We start from the raw sequence: 10188 nt of genomic DNA on the forward strand, positions 1-10188 counted from the left end.
ATTGGGAAAATATTACATCAACTCATTAAACGCGGCCGGAGTTAAACCGGGACGGCCGGTCATAGGATATATGTATGTATATATACCTCCTGGATGGTGCACCTCGAGGCTGAAGTTGTTCCTTTCGAGGACAATTTATCGGATCATTCCAGTTATCTTCTCACATTTAGTGATAGTGCATTTATGCCGTTGGTTCCGTTCAATCCCGCTAGTCCGGGTCTATCCGCGTGACCTCAGAATACTACTTAGTATATTTGCCAGTGAGAGTCGTGTGAGCACTTGTTCCTCATCTTCCTTTCAACACCCAACCCTCTCTGCAAGCATATAAAGAGTATCATGGTGTCTGTGGCTCCCAGATCCTTCTCTATGCCTTCTCCGACTGCCAAGCAGGAGCTGCAGCTGAATGAGGTCAGTCATTGTCACTTTCAAGGTCCTTCCGCGGTACTTATTAGGCGCACTTTGTGTTAAGTTGGGGAGCCTTGCCGATGCCGTGGAGCCATTCGCAAGGTATTATTCGTTGATATTATCATGTTTTGGCTGCTCATGCAAATAATCGATGTGATCCTGGTTAGGCTCCTGAGCCAAACTGGTCGTTCCGTAAGGTTGCATTGCTCTGTGCCCATGTGGTCATCTCTTTCTGATACATGTATGTGATTTTCATGTGGTATAAATCCAAATATATTTACACAATTCGAAAAAATAGGCCTTGATTTACACGACCTTCACGACTTACGCTCACGAATTCTTCTCTTCGTTCATGATCTCTTGGAGTCTTTGCATTCAGCGGGGGTTGGTCACCACACTTGACCTGCATCACCTCTCTAACAGACGTTCCAGATTTCCGCATCTTATCGACTTGCTCCCTCAAACTCTTCGCTCTGTTTCATCTGTGCATTGCCGACTGAGCTCAGTGCACCGAAGGTGAGGTCAGCTGCAGTCGAAATTCTGCAGAATGCGAACATACATGCAAGGTAATGCAAATTGGAATATTTAAAGTTGTATCTCACCACAGTGCAGGGAGAAGGTTTTATTGGCTGACCTGGAGTGCGGCCCCGCGTTAATCATTTCCTAATTTCTTTGTAACTTCTGAGACATCGAAGCATCGTATAATATACATCTACACACCTTTTGCATTGCTATCTGTACCAATAGATAAGTAAAACAATCCACTGTATAAATCTTGAATGTTGGGCTCTACCTACCCTCCAAGGATGGAACGTTCTAGGTTTGTTCTAGGTGTGTAAACGTGTCCACCTACTACCAGGTTTGTCTCCCATGATGAAGTTCGCTCTGCCATGGCAATCTGAGAATTTAAGGAAATGTGAGTTGTGACAGATAGGTCACACCTCGGCATTGTTGTATGTAAACACCTATTACTTTTCACGCTTGAATTTTTCAACTTTAGTTCTTGACTTTGTTTCCACGTCTCCCATGACTTTTCTCGCCGACTTCCTCCTCACTGTCGTCCCAAAGGACTCCATTCCTATATATCTTAAAAGCTACATCCAAGGCGAGACGCCCTTGTCGACATGGCCCGTCGTCACTACGGCCCTTGCGTCGTACCTCGCTGTAATATTTGGTATTCGTGAAATCATGAAGGATCGATCTCCACAGCGGCTCAACACCCTCTTTCGCATACACAACGCTTTCCTCAGTGTTGGAAGTCTCATCCTTCTTGTCCTTATGATGGAAGAAGTTGGCTCGATATGGCTCACAAATACGACCTACGGCACAATGTGTGATGAGACCTCATGGACCGAGGTACGTTTGGACACGTTGATCCAATATCTATCTTTTGAGACTCATCCATCACCCCAGAGGCTGGAATTTTATTACATGGTCAACTATTACTTCAAGTACATCGAACTTTTTGACACGGTGTTCCTCGCTCTCAAAAAGAAACCTCTTGGTACGCGTGGCCGTATCGTTCGTAGGATTCACGCGCTGACCGGTCATTTTAGCTTTCCTTCATGTATTCCATCATTCTGCGACTGCTCTGTTATGCTTTGTGCAACTTAACGGCAAAACAAGTGTGGTATGTCTACGTGGCCATCTCTGCCAGCGGTTGCTTGACGTCTCCGAATTTAGTCATGGGTTGTGATTTCTTTGAATCTGGCAGTCCACGTCATCATGTGTAAGGTCTCTTTTTGCTGTGGTATGCGTGCGCTTATCGGACCATGAAGATTATTACTACTTTGCGACTGCTGGTGGTGCCAAAATATGGGTGCGTACGCGGTCTACAATGTTGACGTATATTTCACTGAGATATTCCCGCAATTAGTGGAAGAAATATCTTACATCTATGCAGATCATTCAGTTCATCATCGACATTGTTATTGTTTACTTCGGCAGTGAGTTTATCAATTTATAGCCTGATATAAATGCTAAATCCAACCTAAGCCTACCAACATTACGCAGCTACTCATTACCATCACCTCCCTCACTGGTCGAATTGTGCTGGCACCGAAACTGCTGCTCTCTTCGGATGTGGCCTTCTCACCACCTACCTTGGTTTGTTCATCAACTTTTACATTCAAACGTACAAGAAATCCTCCAAGGGAAAGAAGCCTACAGCCAACGGTATCTCCAATGGTCATGCTTACAATGGAAACAGGTGTGTAAACCCTCCCTCTTATATCGCACGTTGATGTTGAAACTTTTGATAGCCACAAAAAGGACTGAGGGCGCAATCCACAACTTCATGACGATATGGCTATGCAAGTGGCCAAGCGATTACCTATACTCATCTAGCACCACGCAAGACACTAATATACAGAATGCATCAACGAGTTCACCACCAGTTCACCTGTCCAATCTTTTCATACAGCCTGTCGTTCTTGTCAATTTAGCTGCTCTCCATCGCCTTATTTTTTTATGGTTGAGTATTTCTTTTGCATATTTGTTTCCTTTCGGATATTGCTTTCGTTGTGGGCATGCATGTTAGCATACGGGTGTGCTTGGAAGCTGTTTTAGAGCGCAAAAGACATTTCACGAACAAGAGTACCGTAGTAATACCCAGATGAAATGCCACTACTCCTCCATGATACTATCCTAGAGTGATTTTTCTTGTCGTGCGAAGCGAAGTCCCCCGATTTGTGTGTGCTGCATAATCATCATTTGCTGTGCCGTAAGGATTGGCTGCGGCAATTCCTCGCCAGTGATCATCATCTATGCATCATCCGACGCTTATTCTCACTGTGTCACTGCACTGTATATCATTGATTGGCTTTTCTTGCCTCCAAGCTTGTACCAAAGACTACAATTAATTGATCATCAGCGGTTAAGTTGCATTTTGCAGCTCCGAAAAATTGGCCTCAGGTTACTCGCCACTGGCAGTGAAGCCGAATTCCTGAGAACTGACTATCACTCGTTGACTAGCTCTGATACACACGAATATCTTCGTTTCTTCCCATCATCATCGCTATCCCTACATTAACTCATACACTACGAGGAGTGTACACGCATTGCGGTGCAGCAAAATATTCATACCGTAAAGCGCAGCAAGTCAATTTGCAACGGCTGTCTTGAATGATTCAAAGTTGACGATAGGGACTGCCTTACCAACGAAACTCAGTCAATCGTGCTCCAATGTCTGAATTATCAGACTCAACGCAGTCTACTGGGACCTCCGGTTGCCCTCGGGAGTTCTTGGTATCCGTAGAATTGTATGTCCCCACTGTGGCAAGTTTTGGGCTTCGGAAGGTGAGTCTCACGTACATGTCGTACTTAGATATATCTAACCGCTCGCAGCCAGTGGTCACTCGCCGTAAAGCTGACACTAGCAAGTCGGAAGAAACCCCTAGGTCACTCAAAGGTGAGAATACTTCTGTTCTGCCACATCACTATTTATGCGTCTCCAGAAAAGTCTAGCTGGATATCGGTAGCTCGGACTCCACCAGGCGCTGGACAGTGGCGACCTGCAACATGTAAACTGACGGACGAGGACGAAGGCTGTTCGCTTAACATTTATGTCGACGTGGGTCTCAGGAAACAGGCGTCCTACAATCTTCTGAATGCCTCCACAGGAGACTATTCTGTACCAGACCATATACATACATAGGCTCAACCACTTTGATATCCGACATGCTGACTCCTCCTTATTTCTTCGCAAGAATTGTCTGGCGCTTGCATCTGCTGGGCAAGTTATTTTTTATCCTGTTTGCGGCACTGCTGATGAGACTACTCTCAAAGAGGGCAGCGGTGGGGCTCCCCAGCTAACACAGAGTCTATCTATTTTCAATTTGAAGACGCCGATACGTGCAACACTTGGCTGGTCCTGTTACGATCATATTCTAAACCGGAGATATATGGGCAAACCTTCGTCTCACGGGATGGCGGGCTCTACCGTATGTGGCGGCAGGTAGAGCTGTCAATTTTGCAAGGACGCAACCTAGGGAATCACTTCAAGGCCCAATTAGACGCAAATGCTAGCTCTGCTACGCTTAGCGAAGGCGACCCGCGAGAGGCAGACCCCGTCGATTTGGATGCCTTTTGCGAAATTAATCTTAACAACAACATATGTGCTCGCACGACGGTCAAGAAGGGGATAGGGTCTCCCGACTGGCTTGAGAATTTCTCATTTTCAGATTTGCCCCCTTTTGAGACCCTCGAGGTCACAGTCTGGAGAGAGAAGAGGCTTCTGAAACCCATCTTGCTTGGCTCGGTCCGCATTGCACTGACGAACTTTCGTCGAAATGAAGTGGTAGAAGGATGGTTTCCGGTGATACAAGCTGGCGGAGTGAGCAACAGTATTCAAGTTGGGGAGATACGAATGAAACTCACCGTCGACGAGTAAGTATTCCGTACATTCGCAGACTAGCGCAGACTGAAATTTGTTCAAGGGAGATAATATTGCCCCATAATAGCTATTCGGGCCTTTTGACTGTAAGTCGTCCCAAACACCACTTCTGCTGACATATAGTTGTATTTGGTTGCCAGGTACTCCGCGACAGAAATGTCCTAGAATGGATGAGTGACTTCGAGCGCAGGCTCCACTTGCGGACTACTTCTTATCAGTTGATGTGCATCGCGATTGCCAAGAACATTCTTGTTGAGCATATCACGGAATATGCCGATCGTGAAGTTGATGGTACACCTAGCTGTCAGTGATCCATCATCATGTGCCATGAGTTACCTTACTGACCACTTTTGCAGCTCACAATACGATTTTCCGCGGGAATACCACTTTCACAAAGACGATGGAGCTTGCAATGGCATTTTATGGGAAAGCATTTCTCGAGTCCAGCATCGGATGTACCATTCGGCGCATTTGCTCCGAAAAAATTGCTATCGAGGTTGATCCTGTGAGGAGCGGCAAAGGTGCAAAAGAGGTCGAACGTGGCGTGGATCAACTAATACATTGGAGCCAAGAGGTGTGGAACCAGATATATGCTGTAAGGGGCCAGTGTCCGAAGTGAGTACTACGTCATTCTGATTTGACTCAGACTGAGTCAAATTTAGCGAGTTGCGACGTCTGTTCGAACACGTGAGAAAGCTCGTTGAGAAACATTATCACACGAAGGATTCTCAAGACCCTCATAACCGCGAACTCCCCTGGCAGAGCGTTTCCGCCTTTTGCTTCTTAAGATTTATTGTCCCTGGCATCTTGAACCCTCATCTATTTGGGTTATACCCAGGTATTGAATATTCCCATCGCGCCTTTCGTAAATCTGATCAACCCCAGGTCTTCCCAGTGCTCGCATTCAACGCAGTCTCACACTCATCGCAAAGGTCATACAAAGTCTTGCGAATCTTAATCCCGTGAGATCCCTTGCTTTCTTGTTTTCACTGTCGCTCATTAATTACCTCTCGAGCAGAATGTACAGAAGGAGGAGTTCATGCGCGGGATCAAGGACTTCCTCAAACAGAATCTGCCTACAATGGTAGATTACATTATGGTCGTCTCGACTCCTGTCCCGCTAGATCCATGTAGTCCACATTCTGTTCACCCAGCTCACAGCCACCAACGGCTCGATGTGGTCAGTTCATTGCACGAGAGAAGTACTACGATGCCTGTCCTAGAAAGAGAGTCGATTCCGTTGCTACCCCATGTGCTTGATATTCCAAGGCATTTAGCTCGTATCACTTCCTCGGTTCTCCGAAGTGCACGGTCCGCTGACCCAAAGGGCAAATCCTTCGAAGGAGACAATGAGCATCTGTCAGGTCTTTGTGCTCAATGCCTCGACCTGGAGGACCAGAGTCTGGCTCGCGTCAGCCAACTAGCCAGTGTGGAATCATGTCCTATTGCCGTTAAATGGGATGCACCTCGAATAACATCCACGGTCTCTTCCGCCGCTCTTTCATCCACAGCCTCGCCTCCGAAAATTGTTGAGTCGCAGAAGGTGTCAAGGCCGTGTGTCGCACCATCACTATCTGATTTGTCAGAAGCAGAGTACCAAAAAGCGTCATCCAGCAACATGACACCTTCAAGTCCTGTCCTCCATGACCTGTCCGGTCTACGTAGAGGCTCTGTGTCCGATATTCCTTCAAGCCCAAAGGTCACCTCATCTCCCGAAGAGCGATTTACACGAGCAACGCATCGTCCGCGCTTTCTGCGACCTAAATCAATATCAGCTGACTCGATCTCGTCACTTGCATTCCCTGCAAGTGCACAGTCTCTACGTAGTCCACCTGAGTTTCAAGATCTTGAAGCTAGCAGGAAGAGAAAGAATGTGCTGCAGGGTATACTTGCGAAACGATAATTGACCATCATATTTATTGTCTTTTTTGTTTCTTCCTATTATATTACGTTTTGCGTACTGTATGAAGTATCAGATATACAATCCTTGAATCCTCGAAGGAAATCGAGCCACATAAATGTCCACCGATGCATGTGTAATCAAGAAGAATCTAATCTTAGCAATTTTTCAATCAGCCTAAGCACTTCTGCGGCGACATCCTCAGAAGTGCTGCGGACTGTTAGTCGGCACAACTAATTCACGTCAATCTATAGAATCATAAGGAGACGGTAAGAACTCACCTTTGCCTCACGATTTGGTTCTAAGCGAAGCAAGCATCCGACCTTCCCATCAACCGATGTATGCAAAACTCCAGCTGTCACTAGGTTGTTTGGGTTGGGATCAACATCTCCCAGTATCTCCAGATGGTTTCCTGAAACCACTTGACGGTATCGTACGAGATCAAGCTGACCAGTACCATCAAGTGTAATAGGGAAAACTGCCTGTGCCTCGCGTGGAGGACCACCGATGACCTTCCAGCGCTCGAAGAAGTCAGCTTGCCCCAGCTTGACACCTTCAATGAACTTCGTAACGCTGATTGGCAGTCGAATTGATATGGACTGATGCGCGCCGGCTAAAAAGGACACTGTGAGGATGGGGAAGGAGCTAAACGCCTTTTTACATTCAACATGCAGAAGTTGTTGGCTTTGTGTGCGAGGAACAAGAATATTTGGTGGAATTTTAGCAAATGTAGCCGACAAAGCCTCCGAGTCATTGACGTGGATGGTGGAAGTGAATGACGTCAATGGTACTGATGTTTTATTGCCAAAATAGATGGCTAGCTGGCCGAGATGCCCCTGGTACCTTGATTTGATTCCAATTTGGATCTGCACATCCTCGTAGAGGACGCCATCCGCGTTGTAGATGAGCTTGTTAAACCACTTTTCAACGCTGGGTCCGACCGCGACCCGAGGGGCAACCACGGAGCTGTCCACGCGGGACATGTCTGGCTGTTCACCTGGGCTAGATAAATTCAATCCTGCCAAAGAGCTCATGACGTCTTGTGTATCTGCAGTGCCAGTAACATTAGCTGTCCCAGAGGCAGATGAGCCTGTTCCTATTGACGCTTTCCGTGGAATTGCGTGTCGCTCGAGGTTCATTTCCTTTCCTCCATGTATCCAGGTGCGCTTGTCCTCTGTATCTCCGAGTTTACGGTTGAGTCTACCAATCAGAGCGCTGACGCGAGGAGGGAATGGTGGCATCTCTTCGCAAACGTTCTGCAACACTTCATCGTCATCAGGCCTAGATGCGAGCGAGTAGAATTCACAGGCCCGCTGCTGCAGCTCTGCATCCAGAACATGTCTATATCGTTCAAAGATGTTGATAAGCTGAGGCTTTATTTCGGGAAAGACATTAACCCATTTGATGTACGTCGATAAGAGAAGGGAACGAGTGGAAGCGACACAAAATTGAGATTTGGAGTGAAGGACCTGGAATTGTTCAAGAGGACTGTAGCCGGTGTCATTCGCGATGAGATGTCCATATTCTCCCAGGATGTATCCTGTAAGGTCACATGTCACTAAATTGAATTCGAACAGGAGTTTATCTTACCTCCAACTTTGACAAGGCTTTCATGTGTGGATGGGGACTTCAGGTGCTCGAAGACGACTTTTGCAGCATATTCCTGCAGATCATCCGTATTTGTAACTATCTGCACGACACGGTACCAGACTTCATCCCCGACATGATCACCAGCAGCGCTGATTAGCTGCAGGATCGTATCGACATACCACTTGTATGAGTTTGCGTACTTCTCTGTCAAGATAGCAATTTTTAGGACCATCTCCTCCCGCAGAGCATAATCTGCAACTTTGAGGTAGCGTAGCAACTCCCCGACAATTAGCTCTGAATTATCTGTATCGCACATGCTGTATAGCAAGTCAAGAGCACGCCTTCGGACGGAGATATCCTTGTCGCGAAGAGATAGGATGATGGTTCCTTGGTGCTTCTTAAGGGGCTCCAGAGAATCTGCACGAGCAGCAAGATGAGCCATGGTGTCCAGACCAAGATATCGTACGTTTGTCTCTTTTGAGGATATGAACCGAGCCAACAGAACTGCAGAGGTTCCCACAAGGGGCGAGCTTGCATCTAAATGAATCGCCAGGCTGATTGCTTCAAAGAGCACGGCATGTTGCGCATTGTTATGTTGAACGTTCCTCGAGGGCTCTGCGCTATTGTTCATGATTGTCTGTAGCACTTCATAGAGTACAGACCGCACAGTCGCGTCCTCTAAGAGCAATAATGTGAGGGATAATATGGCTCGCTTGATCACGCACATACCAGAGGGGGCATAGTACTGCAACAATCGGAGCAATTTGACTTGTAGCCATGGCGAAGGGACTTTATAATATGCATATGTGGCAGAATACTCGCCCTCTATGACTAACTGGGGATACTCAGCCACAATGGATCCCAACTTTGACGCCATATACTTACTCGATGTAAGCGATCTACAGCTTTAGTGTAGCAAACAACGTAAGCATCAAGGTGGTCCTGGGCAAGAGCCATGATTAGGCTGGTAACGCATATTACGACACCCTACAAAGTGTTTCAACACCGAACGCCAGTGTAAATGATAACCTACTAGATCTTGGTCATCCATGATAGATACTAGACGCAAAGCCCATTCAGCGGCAGGTATCACAGTGGGATGTTTGCGGTAGAGTCGCAGTAGCGTCAAAGCAGCTTTCTTCTTCACAAAAGTTTGCGAGGTTCTCCGAGTACGAATGAATTTTTTTGTACTTGAATTGTAGACAGTAAGTGGATCACTCACGGGGATATCAGAAGCCTATGCACATCTTCTGACAGCGCCTCTGCCATTTCGCTGCTACCCACATTTGCTATGGCATGCAAGGCAAGGCAATTGTTGACCTCGTTATTCTCATCTAGATCTTTCCGAATGGAGTTGACAACCAGTCGAAGGAAATCCGAGTTTTCGTGCATCAGCAGAGTAACAGCAAGGTAACCCTACGCGTGCATTATCAATGGTACATCCGATGAACTTGTTCATCAACCTCACTATCTGTTTCTCACTGTACTTGGAACTCGATATGAGGTTGACGGCTTCCATGTGCCCCACATCGACCTTGTACCCAAGTATATACGTGAAGATAATCTTCGCGACATATCTGTTCATTGTTGAAGACGTGCACGACTTCGACAGTGAGATACTCACTTCTTCTTTTGATATCCGTCCAGATTTCCGTCTGCAGTGACATGAGCACCAAACTATACGAGTGATTAGGATGCATTGGACCTTTGAATTTCTTTCGGATATTCGCCATCTCCTTGTTGATACGCTTCTCCTCCAGTTCACGCACCCTCGCACCTCGAATATCCGCGATAAACTACAGAGAATATGATTAATGGGTCGACATAACTTTGTAGGGACGTACCTGGGTTAGCCCCCGCATATTGGCAGCCATCTTTGGTAGATGCTCCTGGAAAGTAA

The 10188-nt window shown here is 46.7% G+C and overlaps 4 protein-coding genes across 4 annotated transcripts; 3 read left to right on the forward strand and 1 right to left on the reverse strand.

Moving 5' to 3' along the window:
• Positions 1-117: 117 nt before the first annotated feature.
• EDB93DRAFT_1112280 (uncharacterized protein) lies at positions 118-1295 on the forward strand. The gene is made up of 6 exons (XM_041448123.1): positions 118-408; positions 470-507; positions 573-646; positions 704-789; positions 838-971; positions 1018-1295. The coding sequence occupies exons 1-6, from the start codon at positions 337-339 to the stop codon at positions 1070-1072; spliced, it is 459 nt and encodes a 152-aa protein (XP_041313591.1). The 5' UTR covers positions 118-336; the 3' UTR covers positions 1073-1295.
• Positions 1296-1297: 2 nt separating this feature from the next.
• Positions 1298-3049, forward strand: EDB93DRAFT_1112282 (GNS1/SUR4 membrane protein). Its single transcript, XM_041448124.1, has 8 exons — positions 1298-1761; positions 1819-1909; positions 1962-2035; positions 2089-2134; positions 2184-2224; positions 2282-2351; positions 2401-2614; positions 2667-3049. The coding sequence occupies exons 1-8, from the start codon at positions 1432-1434 to the stop codon at positions 2680-2682; spliced, it is 882 nt and encodes a 293-aa protein (XP_041313592.1). The 5' UTR covers positions 1298-1431; the 3' UTR covers positions 2683-3049.
• Positions 3050-3588: 539 nt separating this feature from the next.
• EDB93DRAFT_1074397 (Rho GTPase activation protein) lies at positions 3589-6701 on the forward strand (the record flags this gene model as incomplete). The annotated part of the gene is made up of 11 exons (XM_041445092.1): positions 3589-3702; positions 3751-3814; positions 3861-3976; positions 4026-4142; positions 4199-4791; positions 4842-4884; positions 4939-5101; positions 5155-5413; positions 5461-5636; positions 5684-5760; positions 5817-6701. 11 exons carry the CDS (start codon positions 3589-3591, stop codon positions 6699-6701), a joined length of 2607 nt encoding a protein of 868 aa, XP_041313593.1.
• Positions 6702-6838: 137 nt separating this feature from the next.
• Positions 6839-10162, reverse strand: EDB93DRAFT_1237123 (adaptin N terminal region-domain-containing protein; the record flags this gene model as incomplete). Its single annotated transcript, XM_041451387.1, has 11 exons — positions 6839-6931; positions 6980-8238; positions 8289-8966; positions 9018-9123; positions 9174-9275; positions 9322-9451; positions 9511-9704; positions 9757-9865; positions 9913-9943; positions 9994-10084; positions 10133-10162. 11 exons carry the CDS (start codon positions 10160-10162, stop codon positions 6839-6841), a joined length of 2823 nt encoding a protein of 940 aa, XP_041313594.1.
• Positions 10163-10188: the final 26 nt, after the last annotated feature.

The sequence above is a fragment of the Suillus bovinus genome (genome assembly GCF_016758785.1).
Source record: "Suillus bovinus strain UH-Sbo-P2 chromosome Unknown EDB93scaffold_1, whole genome shotgun sequence".
NCBI classification, from domain to species: Eukaryota; Fungi; Basidiomycota; class Agaricomycetes; order Boletales; family Suillaceae; genus Suillus; species Suillus bovinus.

What these genes read in the sequence shown, in the direction of transcription:
- EDB93DRAFT_1112280 (XM_041448123.1), top strand. Translation starts at nt 337, where the DNA reads ATGGTGTCTGTGGCTCCCAGATCCTTCTCTATGCCTTCTCCGACTGCC. An exon ending in AGTCTTTGCATTCAGCGGGG is followed by an intron (nt 790 to 837) that starts GTTGGTCACCAC and finishes CAGACGTTCCAG; the next exon opens with ATTTCCGCATCTTATCGACT. An exon ending in AATGCGAACATACATGCAAG is followed by an intron (nt 972 to 1,017) that starts GTAATGCAAATT and finishes ACCACAGTGCAG; the next exon opens with GGAGAAGGTTTTATTGGCTG.
- EDB93DRAFT_1112282 (XM_041448124.1), top strand. Translation starts at nt 1,432, where the DNA reads ATGACTTTTCTCGCCGACTTCCTCCTCACTGTCGTCCCAAAGGACTCC. An exon ending in ATGAGACCTCATGGACCGAG is followed by an intron (nt 1,762 to 1,818) that starts GTACGTTTGGAC and finishes CCATCACCCCAG; the next exon opens with AGGCTGGAATTTTATTACAT. An exon ending in CTGGTGGTGCCAAAATATGG is followed by an intron (nt 2,225 to 2,281) that starts GTGCGTACGCGG and finishes TCCCGCAATTAG; the next exon opens with TGGAAGAAATATCTTACATC.